We start from the raw sequence: 18294 nt of genomic DNA, 5'->3' as shown, positions 1-18294 counted from the left end.
TTTTAATGGTGCTACATGTAAACTATTATAATGGCATACCACAAAGTTTAAATTATTTTGCAAATTTGTTAATGCTACAGGATTGGGAGGGATGCACTTGCTGACATTCAGGGTGGAAGGTGGGCATCGATTACCACCGACTACTATCTCTCCTGGTGATATGGTTTGTGTTCGGATATCAGACAGCAAGGGTGTGGGTACCACATCATGTGTCCAAGGTTTTGTGGATTCTCTTGGTGAAGATGGGAGTAGCATTACTGTGGCATTAGAATCTCGCTATGGAGATCCCACCTTTTCGAAGCTCTTTCGCAAGTCATTGCGAATTGATAGAATTCAAGGCTTGGCAGATGCAATCACTTTTGAGGTCTTTTTTATTGCTTTAACTGTTTTTTGAGTTTGAAAGTGCCTTTTGTGATGTCTAGATGCAACAGGGCAGGGAGGATATTTCAATGGTTACTTCTTAAGTATTCTATATTGTGGAACAACATCAACTTGAAATTAAACCCAAACATGCTTCCAAAAACAAATACTTGTTTTTCATATTTCGAATTTATGGCTGTTACAGAATATGTTCATTGGTACTATTATTATATGTCAAAACAAATGGCTTCAAAATTCAAGTCATTTAAAGTTTATTCATTTGTAGATTCTCTAATATAGTTTCAAACTTCCAAACAAGCTTTTTCTGGTCACCCATACCTTTCCCAGGTAATGAACTAACTTGGTAAGTTATTTGAATTCATAGACTAGGTTTGTTAAATGTCATCTGCTAGTTCAGAGTATGTGGTATGTGGTGATGCCCTTTGTTCGATTGCTAAAATCAGTGTGTTGAGACTCAGTGAGTCTCAACAAGGACTCTCCGATCCAAGTCTAAGTTGGTCTTGGTGATTCTATGGCCTCAATTCACTGACTTGGCTGAGTTTGACAGTAAAGATTCGTGAGTACTGAAATTTGTGAGTATCAGCAGACTCACAACTCTAGGTTGTCAGACTCGGTTCAGTCTGGAATAAAACAGAAAACAACACGACATTTTACAGAAAAACAATTAAAAACAATATTTATATATTCTGTATTTATTATCTGGCAATTTTGACCTAGTGTTCTCTCTGAGTCCAACTCCAATTCAAAAACAGCTTGTGGAATTTTCACTAAATCCAAGTCTCAACACTATGCTTGACAATTTTAAACCCATTTTAGGCTTATGCAAGTGATTGTTTGCCAAAAACTCTTTAGTCTTCTTCCCTTTCCAACATCCTTTAGCTAGTAACTCCTCAAGGTAGCCATACAGAAATACAAAGTCAATCTATTTCATTTTTGTGTTGAGCGTAAATTCAGTCTTTTAAGCCCTTGTGAAGATCCACACCACCAACAACATAAATGTAAACCAAAATAAATTCTCTTAGAGAAAGAATATTAGTATATTACCTTACATAAAGGCTTTACCCATTCCAAAGTCTCATCTCACATTTCTCTTTGGGATTGCAAGGTCTACACAGAAGGATAATCCTGCGTTTGCATGATTTTAATCTACTTCTAGATCATTTTTGAAACTGCATTGCACTTCACCATCTAGCCCATCTGAGGGCTTCACTAAGAAATCTAGCTTTAGAATTGACATGATAACCAATCATACAAGATAGATTTGAGACAATTTGTGTGATATTATGGAGACAATTTCTTATAATAGTGGGACACATTGATTCTTGAATCCAATTAAGTGATATGAATACTTTATTGAATAGGCTTTTTAATGCCTTTTTAGGATTGGGTATGGTTACCTAATAATTATTTTCCCTCTGTTGTTAGTTGTGTCACAAGACATCTACAATAAATTGAACTTATGATTTACCTCACATATAGGATTTTCATTCATTCTAGTGACATCCAATTATTTATGATAGTTAGAAATTCATGTTACAAATTGTTGACTTGATAATTTTTGAAGCGAGCATCAAATGGTATCTAAATGAGGTTGTTTTGCTTTTGGAGCCTTTAGGGAGAAGTGTAGTTACTGATTGCTCAAGATCTTGTTGGATCCCTAGTTTCAGATGTACCAAATTGTTGGGACTTGGGTGATATTCACCAATTGAGAGTCCTTGTGGAAAGAGTTTATCTATAGCCTTTATTGTGGTGGAATGTGGTGAGATTTTGATATTGCGGTATACATTTTATGTTGATTAATATTCACCGATGTTGTGATTGTTGTTGTATTGCATCATACATGGCTTGTCTACATATGTTTTGACCATAGTTACGAGATAGGAAATAATAAATGAACTAAGCACAAGATGCAAGGCCCATAACCTTCCTACAACAAGTGGAATTGTTTGTAGTCATTGGGCTTGTGAGGGAATTTGCAACATTTTTCTGAGTGTAAAGCTTTGTAACTAGACCTTACCATTCTTTACCATTTTTGCACAAAGTGATATTGAACATGTTTATTACGAGCTTGATATAGGGGATTTTTGGTTAAACAAATAGCAATTTGATTGTTACAATCAATTCTAACACCCTTGCAATCAAAACCTATACTTGTACAAATTCTTTGTAACCAAATCGCCTCCTTAGGGCCACGTGTAGAAGTTATATGTACTGATTTGGGCTGCCTCTTACTCATCTAGTCCATTGTACCATAGAACAAAGAGAACACATTAGCCACTAGTGGAGCTCTAACCATTCAAGTGACTTGCCTAATCTGCATCCGCAAAGCTTTGTATGTCAAATGAATTATCCATATCATTAGTACCATGATATCACAAGCAATAATTAGATGCTCCTTGCAAATATTCAAAAACCTTTTTAGTAGGGCCAGACATAAATGAGCTCAAAAATCTCATTGCTTGGGCAATATTTGGTCTAGTGCAAACCATTGCATATTTCAAGCTACCAACAACATTTAGACACGTCTACAAAATCATCATCTGATTTAGGACATATCTAAAGAAAGCTTAGTGCCGCTAGGAAATGGAATACTCATTGGTTTGTAGTCATGCATAATAAAGCATTGTAAATGGCATCAACTTACTTTGACTTAACCAAAGCTTTTTGTGTACTTGATCTCTATTGATATTCATATCGAGGATGTATTTTGCAGCCCCCAAAGCCTTCATATCAAATGTGTTAGAAAGATGAGATTTGAGCTTCCTAATCATCACTTTGTTGTTACCAATAAATATGTCATCTACATTTAAGACAATAACTAGAATCTGATCATTGATGATTTTAATATAAACACAATGATCCTCTTCATTCCTAACATGACCCAAACTTAATGCGAAGGCATCAAAATTCTGGTATCACATCTTGAGTCACTAATTTAGGCCATACAATAAATGCTTTAACTTGCAAACCGAATGCTTCTTCTCCTCCTCAGCAAAACCATTGGGCTATCAAATATAAATCTCTTCCTCAAGATCCTTATGCAATAAAGCAATCATAACATTCATTTTTGCAATCTCTAAATCACAAGCGTAACAATAGATAATATAAATCTAACAAAGTTAATTTAGCCGCAAGAGTGAATTTTATTTTCCAAAATTGACTCCCTCTCTTTGGGAGCAGCCCTTGGCCAATAGTTTGACCTTGTACCACTCTAATTGTCCATTTGTACCTATTTTCTTCTTATGCATCCACTTAAAATCAATGAGATTTCTTCCCTTAGGTAAACTAACAAGATCCAAAGGGTCACAATTGTTCAAGGCCATCATCTTGCATAGCCTACATCCAAGACTCACTATCCTTTGAAGTGAGAGCCTCCTTGATAGATCTAGGCTTACCATCGGTATTCGATAAATATAATACACAATAGGAATTTGATAGGAGTAAGGAAGTTTTCTTGCTCTTCTATATGCTCATCCTACACATCCTCATTTGCAACCTCTTCTTCTTCTCCATCCTTTAATCAATCAATTTGATTTTTTTTTCTACGCTACCAAGATATGCATCTCCTACCCCTTGAGACGTGTACCAGAGACGGATACGCATCTCTGATACCGGAGACGTCTCTGAAAACTTCTCGATGCACAGGTCATTTAGATTGGCTATGGTACCAGTAGTATAAGTCATTTTAATTTCAATTTTTGCTCAATTTTAAATCTAACATTAAACTTTACCATTGTTCCTTGTTTTCAAAGTTCTATGTCATGATATTTTCTAAAAATTATTAAATTATATTAAAAAAATTGGTGTCTCGAAATAGCCCCCCGTCTCATATTTTTGAAAATTAGTCGTATCAGCACCGGTACCAGTCTCTAGCATCTCCAAGTACCCCCATCTCTCAGTAACCTTGGTTTTTTTTCATGTGCATCTTTTTGCTTCGAGATTTTCCATTTTTTTCCCTTTGGTTGTTCAAAATTTAAAAAGTTCTGAACTCCTTGAAAATCACATCTCTTGATTAAATGATTTTCTGGGTTAGAGGATTCCAAAGTTTATAATTTTTTAATATTTTCACTATATTCTATGAAGATGCATTTTTGAGCTTTCTGATCTAGTTCAGTTTGCTTTTCTAGAGGCACATGAACATAATTCTCATGACTAGAGATCCTCAAATGTGAAATAGAAAGCTTGCTACCTATCTATACTTAATAAGGTGTTTTATAAAAAAATTGAATATAAAGATCTATTAATCAAATAACAAGTAATACTTACAACCTTTGCCCAACAGCATCGATCCAATTGCGTACCACCTCAACATATTTTTTGGCTCTATGCATTATAGTTTGGTTCATTCTCTTTGCAATTTCATTTTGTTGAGGTGTGTATAGCGTATTCTTTTGCCAAACAATGCTTGCATGCTTACAAAACTTATTAAATTCCTTGGAGCAATATTTGCCACCATTGTAGATCTCAATACATTTATTTAATAATGTTCTTTTTTTCAGTTAAGGCCTCAAATTCCTTAAACTTATTGAAAACTTCAAATTTAGCACAAGATTTTCCCATAGAACCCACAACTATTGGATCAAATACTTCAAAATAAATTATTTTTGCTAATCTCTTTGGTCTATAGATTCTTGTAGGAAATAGAGATCTATTTTGTTAATGAAACACAATGTTCATAGAAATCATTTTTACCAATAAAGTAATCAGAAAAACCTTTAGCCAATTTTTTTATTAATAATGGTCCTAAGACCTTTTTTACTTATGTAACCCAAATGTTGGTACTGTTGTGATGTTTACACACATGACCCTATCACAAATGGGGACCTGTTGTGACCATTTCACACATCGCCCCATTAAAATGGGGACCCCCTCTTTTTGCTCGGTTTTGCCTGTTCTTCTCTCTACTTTTAGGGTTTTGGGTAAGTGAGCAAGTCGTCTGGACTAGGGTTAAGCCTTAAGGTTTCCATTTTGATGTTTTTGAGCCAGAGTCTAGTCCATTTTGAATGATTATTGAGCATCCTCGCGAAGGTTAAAATTTTGAAATAGGGTGAATCTGTCAGGATGTCAGATAAGTCTGTCTAGGTCTAGTCGTAATTTTGAAAGCAAGTTCAAATTTTGCCTAAGTGTTAGTGATGGAATTATGAGATTTTGTCCGGGTGATTGTTGACCAAATTTTGGAAAGTTTGATAATTGATCCTTGGCCTTGGAGATAACCTAATTTTGCCTTGTGAAGTGACTGAGAGCCTAAATTCTTGATATTTTGGCCTATAGAGCCAAAATCGCTCCTGTCCCTCTCCCAGGGACCAGGGCGAAATTGGTATTTTTTGCATCTTGGCTATTGACTTATTTCATTTGTCTTGTGCAGGGTCGCCAGGAGATGCAATCGAGCAGGAATTGAAGATTTGGAAGATTTTTGAGACTCAAAATGGCAAATTTTTAAAAGTTTAAGGCCAAATCACTCCTGTCCCTCTTCGAGGGACCAGAGCAAAATAGCTTACTTAGGGCATTTTTGGCCCTACTTGATCAAATTGAAGTGTCGGGGATGCAATAAGGGATGAAATCAACATGATGGAGTACCTAGACTTAGTCGTCTGCAATGAGAAGTTGAGTTTTGACCTTAAGGACAAAAATCGCTCCTGTCCCTCACTGAAGGACCGGAGCTTGTTTCTCAAATTTGTACTGTCCTTGCAGGACCAAGACGATTTTTGGATTGGAAGAGATCAAGGAGGGCATCTTTTGTCCATTGAATATAATTTGAAGTAATTTGCAAACAAGGAATGTGCTAAAATGACAAAATCGCTCCTGTCCCTCACTGAAGGACCAGAGCTTGAAATCCAAGATCGCCTTGTCCTTGCAAGATTTGAAGGATTTCATGATTTGAGAAGAACAAGGAAGGTACGTTTTATCAGTTGAATATAACTTGAAAGGGGCACTATGGAGAAAATCGACCCAAGAAGTTAAATCCCTCCTGTCCCTTTGTCAGGGACCAAGGCGAATTTCAGAAATAGCTCCTGTCCCTCTCCCAGGGACCAGAGCGATTTTCTCAAAGGACAAGTTTCGGACCAAGGAAAAGCGAATTTCAAGTTTGGGATGAAGGAAAGGCGACCCAACCAATCCGTTGAAGATAATCTTGAAGGTTGGCAAAACACGAATGAGCTTACAAATGAAAGTTCGCTCCTGTCCCTTAGTCAAGGACCAGGGCGAAATATGCATTATCTAGCATTCCCTTACGAATTTGGTCGAGTCCAAGCCAAGATACGAAGTCAAAATGATGTTTGGAATGTCTCTAAGAGGAACGAAGTTGCAAAGGACCACAAAACTTGCTCAAATTGCCTAAATCGCTTCTGTCCCTCAGTCAAGGACCAGGGCGAAATATGCATTATCTAGCATTCCCTTCCGAATTTGGTCGAGTCCAAGCCAAGATACGAAGTCAAAATGATGTTTGGAATGTCTCTAAGAGGAACGAAGTTGCAAAGGACCACAAAACTTGCTCAAATTGCCTAAATCGCTCCTGTCCCTCTCCCAGGAACCAAAGCGAGCTCTTCAAGTGTGCCTAATTTTGGAGTACTACTATCATTTGCAAGACTTAAGAAGGAATAAGAAACAACATTTTTTTTTGCTTTGAAGACAATTTGAAGTTGATATGATCAAGGGTTCGCACAAAGAACAAAATGGCGCTCCTGTCCCTCAGTCAAGGACGAAAGCGATTTCAATAGAATCAACCATTTCCTTCAAAAGCTACATCAAGGCAAGGTCATGCGGGATCCCAAATGTCTTTAGGAAGATGATGAACAAGGAGTTAACGTCAAAAATCAACAATTTTGTGCCATAAATGCAAGTTCGCTCCTGTCCTTCAGTCAAGGACCAGAGCGATTTCTATGAAATCCAACATCTCCCTCCAGAATCACGCCAAGGCAAGAATTTTGCAAAGTAAGGAATGCCTTTCGATGATGATAAACAAGGAATTGACCCCAAGGCTCGACAATTTTGAGCTCAAATATAAAGTTCGCTCTTGTCCCTCAGTCAAGGACCAGGGCGAAAATCTCCAAAAATCAAGTTTGCTTTGCGAAGGACAAAATTGGCATGCGTAGAACAAACAAGGATGATCATTGCCTACCTCGCAAGTTGATTTGGCAATTTAAAAAAACAAGGACCAAGGAAGAAAAGCAAGAATCGCTCCTGTCCCTCACCAAGGGACCAGGGCGAAAATGGTCTAGGATGCATTCATTTCAAAAAATTGAATCGATCAAGCTCCAAGTTACGAATGAAGATCCCAGTTTGGACGTAAAGAAAGTGACTTTGAACGTGAAAATCAATCCAAAGTGGCTAAGGCGCTCCTGTCCCTCTCCCAGGGACCAGAGCGATGTGGTTAGTATCCCTTACATCTCTCATGTTTTGGCGCCAATAAATTTTGAAATACATTAAATGCTAAAATTCGATAAAAACTTTGAATTATTTGATTAAAATGGCATTTGAAAAATAGCGCATAAGGCATTTAATAATTGATTGGGCCTTTTAAAAAATCGAAATTATTAAATACAAAGGCACTTAAATTAATTAATTATTAAATTGAATAAAAAAGGGAGAGCGCTTGGGTTATATTTCCATATTTTTACAAAGTCGGCCTCCATTTTATTTAAAATTTATTTATTATTTGCCTTATTTCCAAAAGTCGGCCTATGTGCAATTAAGGAGGTGAGCGCCTATATAAGAGGGGTACTTTCAAGCATTTTAAACCATCATTCAATCATTGTTGCATGTGAATTTGGAAGAGCAATAGAGGGAGCGAAATTTCCATCCAAGGAGGAGTGCGAACTTTGTTTTTGGTTAGAGGTGGAGCGAATTTTCCCTTCAAGGCGTTGAAGACCCCAAAGGTGGTGAAGTTGATAAAGGAGGCACATTTGCTAGGAGAAGCTCACGTTGAAGACTCCAATCTCCATTTTTTGCCTAGGCGAATTTCCTAATTTTGCATTCTTTTCTTAGAGTTAGCTCTCAAAGTGAGGTATGGCGAAGTCTTCCTTGTCTAAATTTTGAATTTTAAAATCGTCCTAGTCTTAGTCTTGAATTTTGAATTTTGAAATTTTGAATTTCCAGTAGCTCAATCGTATTTAGGAAATGATAACTCAAAGACTTATCATGAAGTTTCCTAAATTCAACCTTTAATCTAATCTATATTTCTACATTGCAAAATCCATTACTTATTATGAAATGTTGTGTAGGTGTTACGATGGCGACCCCGAAAGCAGGAGCATCCACCAGTCATCCAGCTCTCATGAAGGAAGATCAAAAGAATGAAGAATTGGAGACCAAGATCGTGTCGAAGTGGAGCAACATTGGAGATACCAACTTGGGAAACTTCAGTACGAAGAAGTTTCGAGAGGTCCCTTACATTGGCAAGCCATCACCTGTCGCCAGGAGGATAATTGAAAGTGGCATCATTAAGGCGGCCGGCTTCCCTCCAGCAGTCCAGTGCCATGAGTTGATGATCGAATGTGCTCGCCATTATGATCCACAGTCAAGATCGATCGTGTCCAAGGAGGGAAACACTTTGGCTTACCTTTCAGAGGAGGCTATAAGTGAGGCTTTCCATCTTCTAGAGCACAGAGATATGATTTACAAAAGCATAGAAGGAGCCAGGTCCATGTACGAAGATGATCTAGACACTTGCCTAAGCATCATCAATAAGAACTGGTTACTCAAGAGTCGTCCTCGCCTGAGCAAGATTCCAAACACACCACATAGGATCGATTTCCAGGAGGAGTACAAAGATTTGATAACACTACTCAGCCGAGTCACAGGAGCCCCTCAAGCCTTCTATTTTGAGAAGTGGATGTTCTACTTCATCCAAGTGATAGTTCAGGGAAAAGGAACAATTCATTGGGCTAGAATGATTAGCCATTGCTTGGACGTACAGTTAAGGAGATTGAAGGCTACCAAGTCCTTCCACATGAGTTCATACATCATATATACCTTGATCAGGAGCTTTGAATATGCAGGATTACCTCACAGAGGAGTAATTGGAAGACGACCCGGGGAGGTCAGAGTTTGTGATTCCTATATTCACTTGCATCATTCGCTAGGAAGTAACTACAAGCTAGTCAATGATACCTTCACAATGAACATCACCAGGACGTTGCAAGGCGGAATTCGCAATAGGCTATCTCAGGATGCACAAGAGCTAGTAAAGAGGTACGGTGCTTGGTTCATCCAATTTCCGAAATTTACATATATTAGAGTTCATGGATGTCCTTCACCTCCATACATGTTGCCGAGATATCCGACAGACAGAATAGTGTTACTTGAGGTAACTAGACAGTTGGCAGCTTGCGTGAAGGCATTCAGACACAGACATGGAAATGGAGTTCCTGTGCCTATCATATTAGGGAATTCAGTTGAGGTATGTCCTAATGCTCTAGCCATGGACGATGCAGAGAAGGAGTTAGCTTTATATTCATTTTCATTCTTTGCCTTGAGAGAGAGCTTTGATCCTTATGGGTATATAGAGGAGGCAGTCGGAAGAAAATATAAGCATGAGTTTCAGATAGAAGACTTTGTGATGAATCTATTAGATGATCTTGAAGTGAAAAGAAAGATGCATTCTAGATTGCCTTTAGACTTCATCAGGAAATGCAAGATTTACAGAGTGGCCGACCAAGCTCAGGACAGTGGCAGACATCTCCAATCATCTTATGATCGAGAAAGCAAATCAGTGAGGCTAGATTGGAATGAACCCGAGATTGTGGATCTAGATGCTTTGATGGCTCCAGTTTTGTCTTGTACTCGCAGATGGGTTGATGTGCAACATCAGAAGTTGAGAGAGCAGGGCATATCTATGACCTTTACTTTGGAAGAAAGACCAGCTGAAGGTGGAGCAAGTGTAAGTGAAGGTAATCCTAATCCTAGAAGCACAAGCGAAGGTAACCTTCGAAGCGTAAGTGAGGGCAATCCTCATCCTAGAGGCTCAAAGAGAAAAGAGAGACCTGAGAAAAGAGAGACCTGAGAAAAGAGAGTCCTCCAAGAAGAAGCAAGAGGCCAACCGAGATTGTTCATCCGGCACATCTTCTCGACAAGAGAAGAGGACATTTGAAATGGAGGAGTCTATGGAATCAATGGTACAAAACGATAAACAGGAAGAAGGACAGGCACCTCAACGATCATCAAGTCAATCTCTCCAAGTTAATGAGCTACATGAAGACAAGAACGATAACGAAGTAACATCTCCTCTCAGAGAAGAAGAAACATTGCCTAAGGAGATACAGGTTAAAGAAACAAGATCTGCCATCCCAGATTGGTTAAAGGAGAGATTAACAAGGGTGATTGTGATCGAGGACGAAGATAATGTGATTGATTTAGAGAGCCTTGTTGGAAATTCTCAGGAAGTGATAGAAAAGAGGAAGGCTACTAAGATGTCCAAGATGATTAGAGATGAGACCGGATCCAGGAAATTGCAGATAGCTACACCGGCAGTGGACAAGTATGAAGGTGAGATCCTCGCAGAGGAATATGATGTAGAGACATTTGAGCTTGGTCCACTCACAGCCGAGCAAACATTGGAAGAGGCCACCGATTCATTTGAAGCACTAAAAAACTGTCATAACCCCACATTTTTTTGTAATTATTTAATAAAATACTCCTTATTTTTATTTTAATATATGTATTGATCATATTTTTTTTTTAATTAATTATTAATGTTAACTATTAAATTAATTATTAATGTTAACTATTAAATTAATTATTAATGTTAACTATTAATTGAACTTTATCATGATATATAGACACATAATAAACTTATCATACAATGCAATATCGATATATAATATAAATTATTATATTGACACATAAATTATAAAATAAACATTAAAACAAAATAATAAATAAAGCATCCAAGAAATACCTTAAAACACCATATGATACTATTAAAACTTTATCAAAGCATTTACTAAACAAATAGTATTTAGCACATATTAAAGAAAAGGCGTACTACCTTAAGTAGACGCAACAAAGGAAACTACGGTGTTTATTAATTAAAACGCAAGGGTTAGTGCGGCTGGAGGAGGTAGCGGTGACTACCAACAGTCACCACCAATCACCGCAACATCCACGTCTCATGGAGGTAGCCGTTCACACACCCTCCCCGCCAATATTTAAAGTGCAAGCCGAAGGAAACGAAAGGGGAGAAAAGGATACGAAGGTAACAAGGGGTGATAAAGCAGCAACAGGAGACGCAGGTAAGATTCTTACCGCATCAATTTAAATTTGCAATAATATCATCATCATTAATGGAGTTACATTTTGGTAAATAGATAATATTTATTTCATAAATGCATAAATTTTTGTAGCTGTTAAAATTCAATATAATTATATTCAAGGATGGTTAAAATACATGTTTTTATATATATAGAAATTAGATTATGAAATCCAATATATATATATATATATAATATGAATTCATCTACACATATTATATAAATTAATAAATAACAGACAATTGCTATCTAAGGATGAATCACATAATGAAATTAAGGACTATAGGAATGATCTCTACCAAGATAATAAATAAGCAACTACATATCCAAACCCAGTGAGATAAATGAGGAATTAGGCAACAGGGATAGCAGGAACTAGGCCTCTGTCAGGTAGGCCACCCGTTGCAGTTGACAAAGAGCTTCTGGCAGTAGGGCCAAGGGGGAGTGTACCGCCCTTGGGCCTGATAAGCGCTACGGGCATCCTAAGGTAGCTTATCCTTTTTATCCCACTAGGAATTAAATATGGAATTGACTTATTGATAACAAGTGAACTTAAATGAATTTAGACTAATTACACCCTAGATGAATTAATCAATTATTAAAATTCATTGTTTACGTGTTTTCTTAGATTTACGAAGTTGGGACATTACAAAGACAAGCTTAGGGAAGAAATGGAGAAAAATAGAAAGCTTGAGAGAGAGGTCGGTGCATGGAGAGGCTACTTTAGCCATCTCAATCAGCCTTTGGGACGTCAGGATCCAGCAGTATCTCCTGCGTAGGCACTTCCCCTTGAATCAGTTGGTGAGGCAGAGAGAGTTAGGAGTTTGGTCCAGCTTATGAGCTCTTGGATTGACAAATTCCATACTGTTGCTATTGAATTTGCAACAAGAATGATGCAGACCATTCACCAAGCTATCCAGGTTCTTGAGATCATCCACAACTTGATGATAACGGTAGCCGCCTTTGCTCATACTAAAGATGTTATCATTCCTGTCCTGCAAGTAATCAGACAAACATCAAGGAAGGTCCTAGTACAAGAAAAAATAATGGATGGAGGACCTCATAGTTTACTTCAGTGGTCAACTTTACTCCAGATGAAGGAAGTTCTCTTCGAGGACATCAGTACTAGATGCAATCATGTTGAGGAGGTTATCCACCCGATCCAGGATAGAGTGTTTGAGGTACTATGTACTATTCTTGGTAGGAGGATCGAAGTTGAGACAGATGTGGATTTGCAAGAATTGGAAGAAAGGGTCAAGGTCATCTTTTGCAAAGATGCGAATATTATCACAGATGAGCAACAGGACCAGATGTTTGCTACCATGCTCCTGATTGAGAAGACCAAAGAACTTGAACCTGAATGGGACGCTGCTCTCCTCAAGGCTTTCGATCAGGTCATCCATTTGGAGGAACGAATGAGGAATCTTCTCGAGATTCCAATTGCTGAGATCGAAGGAATCGTCTCCAGATTCATTGCATATGCTAAAAAGGAGCATTGGAAAGGGAATAAGATTCTAGAAGAAAAGTTGTTATAGATGACATGGCACCTTAATTGTCATTGGTCTATGTCTCCTAGGTTTTTGTGCCAAATTTAATATTTGGCTATGCATTTAATATTGTTCAATAAAAAGGGGACTATTTGTAATAAACCTTAATTAGGGTTTAGGTGTCATAATCTTGGCCATTGATCTTCTTTTGATCTGGACCGTTCATTGTAGTTGAGGATGCTATATATACCCTCATTTCTTTTCATTTTGTAATAGAAATTAGATACTAGAGAGAATTAGAGAGATATTAGAGATTAGCAATTAGATAAGAGCAAGCTACTTTGTAGCAAGATTGAGCTTTGAAGAAGGAATTTCAAGCAATTGTTGTTTATGATGACTTTGAGATCAATAAAATATTGAAGTTATGGTGTTTTATTGCAACTCTTGTGGTTATCTTCATGGTTGTTTACTTTCTTGAATCATTCTCAGTCAAGGTAGTATTTTAGTTTGAAGGACAAAGTGTTGGACTTGATCTTTGGTAAGATTCACTTTCCAAACCACTAGCTTCTTGCTGATTGTAGGAACGCCTTGTGTGGTCAACTGGAGAAACTTGAATCACTTAAACCTTCAATCATCATTGAGCTTTAGACATGTGCCTTTGTGGTAGTGTCTATGATCCTTGATGAATTGAAAGATCATTTGTTACCTTAGAAGATCGCATCAATTTCAGTTGAGTTGTTATTTTATGGCAATATTGAAGTTGGTAGAATCTTACCAAGTCCTGTCCGCATTAAGTCATTCTTAGGATTAGACTAGAATTAATCTCTTGCAAGCCCTACTCTTTTAATCTTTTTTGAGAATTTGTTAGTATAGGAAATTCTATTTCGGAACGTAAGGCCCCTTGATGAAACAGCAATCACAACGACCACTGGTGCTTATCCACACGTAGAGACCCTACATAAAAGAACATTGGAGTCACCCTGATTGATCCTTTCTTTGCGATATCTTCAGCAATCAGAGACTTTATTCAAGAGAGGATAAGGTACCTTTGGGTATTTTATTCTGTGTATGATTGTGTACAAAATACACGTCAACAGGGCCCCCACTTTTTTGCTTGGTAGCGTAGTTGTCTTAGCTTAGTCGTCTAGCTTGGTAGTAGTTTCTTTAGTCTTTAACCTCTTGCTTGTGAGAGGATACAATGCCTTTGTTGTCAAGATGTGATCAAGTCAAGTAATCTAGCAACAGTCATGCCCCCCTCTAGACTAGTTTGGAGTCTTTTTAGCTCTTAAGTGCTCAAGTGATAGGTGAGAATCAAGATGATCATTAAGGCATGCTTCATAGTGTAACCTCTAGGTCAAGTTAGGTGAGTCGTAGATGAGATGAGTTGTCAAGTGAATAAGTGGACACCCTTAGGTTAGAGCGTAGAAGTGAGTGTAGATATGCTCCAAAAGCTCTAGCTATCAATGCCTACTACAAACGCCAGACTTACTGAGATCCACGGGAGGCGGTTAAGCCATGTCGCGAACCCTGAAGGAGGTGTTGACCACCAAGTCAACAGTCTCCTCCTCAGCACCGACTGAGGGTTTTGCATCGACGGAATGAAGGAGACCTCCCAGGATTCGAACACGTGACCCAAGGCTCTGATACCAATTGTAGGTATGTTTGCAGTTGCGCCAAATGCTCGAGCTATCAACGCCCGCTGCAAATGCCAGACTTACTCAGATCCACGGGAGGCGGTTAAGCCATGACGCGAACCCCGAAGGAGGTGCTGACCACCAACTCAACAGTGAGGATCAATCAAGGAGTGATGATCAATCAACTAAGATGAAATGCTTAATGAAGATCAATCAAGGAGTGATGATCAATCAACTAAGATGAAATGCTTAATGAAGATCAATCAAGTCTAAGCGATGATGAAAGGAAAGAATACACCAAGTCAATCTTATGAAGAAGTCACTTTACACTTGGTAAAATCAACAAGTGATGAGGTCAAAGCAAGTTATCCTTGACTCACCAAAACCCACGACCTTGAAGGTCTTGATGATGAGGTTAAATGGAAATGGCAATGAGTGAATTTACCCCTTGAATCTTCCAAGTTTGCAAGCAAAGGCGTTGAAATGATCAACTTAGGCAAGCATTGAAGTGATCAACTCGAAGTGGAAGTGAGTGATAACATTTTTTCTTGAGTTGCTCAAATCCATGAGCTTGGAGACATTTATCCTTGGGTTGCTCAAATCCATGACCTAGATGAGATTTTTCCTTGAGTTGCTCAAATCCACGACCTAGATGAAATTTATCCTTGAGTTGCTCAAATCCACGACCTAGATGATGAGGTGATTTTATCCTCGAGTTGCTAGAATCCATGACTTGTGGAGGTCCATGACTTGAAGAACTTTGAAGGTAGCAATGAATGAAGAAGTGATGCTATCCCAATACCTTGATGGTGAGGGTGAGTGAAGTAAGCTTGTCTTGAAGTGAATTGGATGAAGATATTTTGATGGTGAAGGTGAATGATAGCGATGAACTAATGACTTGCTAAAATCCACGCCTCAAGCATGAAGATGGCAAGATTGATCCATGAAGTGAAGAAGAAATGATCATTTTACTTAATCTTTGACTTGGAGAATGAAGATCAAAATCATATTGAAGGTGAATTGATCGACTAAGTGTTGGAGTTGGCGAGATTGAATAGTGTGAGCAAGTTTATCCTTCACTTGCGAAAATCCACGAACTAGACAAATCCACGACTTGGAGGTGGATGCGAGCAAGTTTATCCTTGGGTTGGCAAAATCCACAACTTGATGAAGAGGTTTCTAGCATTATGATATTTGATCAAGTGAAGTGAACGACTAAGTGTGATGAAGGAGTGAAGCGATCAAAGCAACCAACTACTTGAAGAGAGCAAAGTTATCCTTGAGCTGCTCAAATCCACGACCTAGGAGGTGAGTGGTGACTTTTATCCTTAAGTCTCCAAAATCCACAACTTTTAGGGAGAAAGCAAGTTTTATCCTCAAGTCTCCAAAATTCACGACTTTGGTGACTTGATGCTTATGTTGGCTTTGATAAGGAATCCATCTCAAATCAACCTTGTAATATTTTATTCTTCATTTCAAGAAATCCACGATATTTTAGTGAAGAGCAACATTTATCCTCCAGAAATCCAAGATCCAAGACTAGTACAACATGAAGATAACCAAATGTTAAGTGCAAGAGGAAAATTCAGCATACAAGAAAAAGAAATTAGGAAAGTGATCAAGACAAGTTAAAAGAATCAAACAAGGTTAGAAGGCTGACTTGAGCAATATGATCATCATCACGGGCTTGAAAATGTTTAGTATCAAGAGATATTGCTTGAATCACAAACTCCTCTTTGCAATGATCTACAAGGTGTAAGCTGAGGTGGTGACAACTCACCTTCATTCATCAATCAAGATCAATATGTCCAAGTTCACTGAACCTGACTCATTCAAAGGTGGAGCAAGTGACACATGTCACTTCATCAAATATTGTTTATCTTACCTAACCTCGATTCTTATTGGTCAAAATTCTAGAAAGGACACGTGTCCTAAAAAATGGTAATTTTATCATTGGTCAAGCATTAAATGTTATGTAATGGGTGTAACAAACCCGAATTAGGGTTTTTAGCTTGTAATCTTGGCCATTGATTTGGATTTGATCTTTGGCCATTCATTTGTAAAGGGAGCTCTATAAAAGGACTTGCTCTCCTCATTTGTAAGGTTAATAGATATTAGAAGGCAGTTAGAAATAGAGTAGAGTAGGAGAGAAGGAGATTGTTGCCAAGACTTTGTTGCAAGAAACATATTATTTTCATTGAAGATATGGTGAAGTTCATGTTTTGATTCAACATTTTTGCATGGTCTCTACTTCTCATGTGTTTTAATTTTGATTAGATGGATGGAAGTTATTGTGGATGATTAATGGTGAAATTTGGATTTTCATACTAGTATTTTGCTGATTGCTAAATACTTGTGTGGTCAACTAAACTCTTTACATAAGATTAACTTCGATTGCTATTCACTCATTGATATTCATTACATTGATGGTGTCTATTTTGTTGGTAGTAATTTCAACATCATTAGCTCTCCTTAGAAGATTGCACCAACTTTGCCTAGTTGTTCCTTGCATGGCAAAACAAAGCATGGTTGAGTTTCACTAAGTCATTCATAGTCTCTTACATTTTAGGATTAGATTAGCTTTCTTAACCCTTAATCCCTTTTGCTATTTGTTTTCCAAGTTAAGTAAATTTCACGTTGTAGCAAAGTTCAAACGTTCATGAAATGTAAGTTCCCCTTGTGATTCCAACAAAATCACATCACAATCACTGAGTCTATCCACAATATAAAGGCAAGACATGACTAGTGGAACCTTGGAGTCCTCTCGTTTGATCACAAAGCTTAGCATCCAAGAGGTCTTTGTTCAAGAGAGGATAGAATACTTATTATTTTATTTTGTGTTGCATGGTGTTATAAAAAACACATCAACAGGTACCACAACACATGTTTTTGGTGTTGCCATTTGCAATGGTGGAGTTACAAAATGCGGAGGCATTCAGTCTAAATAAGGTCCCAACTTGAGATCCTTAAACTATCATCAAGTTCGCTCTCACTAACTTGCAACTAGACTTGCAAAATGTCATGTGCACACTAGAATAGTTTAACTTGGATACAAAAGTAAGTTTCACGCAAATTTTGGAATATGTAAAACATTACGAAGGGATTTAACCCTTCCATCACTGAAACATAATTGTACCTTTCCCTTACTAACAATCCAATTAGTATTGTTGTCACCAAGGAAATCCTGTCCTCCATCATATGTTGTGTAAGTCAAAAACCACCTCTTGTGAGGAGTCATATGGTAGGATCAACTTGATTCAATGAGCTAACCATCATCACTAATAGTGTTAGTAGAAATAAGTGAAGAATCACTAGCATTGCCATTAGAAGATTTCTTTGTGGAGGAATTTGAATATATCTTTTTGTTTCTGCATTTGTTCTTCATATGCTCTCTCTTCCCATAGTTCCAACACTTAATTCCGCTCTTACCTAGGGTTTTTGATTGTGCTTTTGATTTGTATCTTTCTTTATTTTTATCCTCTTTTGACTCACCTTTATCCTTGGACCTTCTCGAAACATGTAGGGCATCCGTCAAGCTGCCATTCA

General features: G+C 37.8%; 1 protein-coding gene across 2 annotated transcripts in view; it reads left to right on the top strand.

Moving 5' to 3' along the window:
* LOC131055158 (uncharacterized) overlaps nt 1-18294 on the top strand; it is a 59796-nt gene that overhangs the window by 11229 nt on the left and 30273 nt on the right. For both annotated transcript variants that reach the window (XM_057989777.2, XM_057989771.2), the window contains exon 3: nt 81-364. In XM_057989777.2, the coding sequence (XP_057845760.2) occupies nt 81-364 (284 nt within the window). The remainder of the gene's footprint in view (nt 1-80; nt 365-18294) is intronic.

This window comes from Cryptomeria japonica, chromosome 2 (genome assembly GCF_030272615.1).
Source record: "Cryptomeria japonica chromosome 2, Sugi_1.0, whole genome shotgun sequence".
Lineage (NCBI taxonomy): Eukaryota > Viridiplantae > Streptophyta > Pinopsida > Cupressales > Cupressaceae > Cryptomeria > Cryptomeria japonica.
Note: the sequence above shows the minus strand (reverse complement) of the source record. Positions and strands in the feature narration are given on the sequence as shown.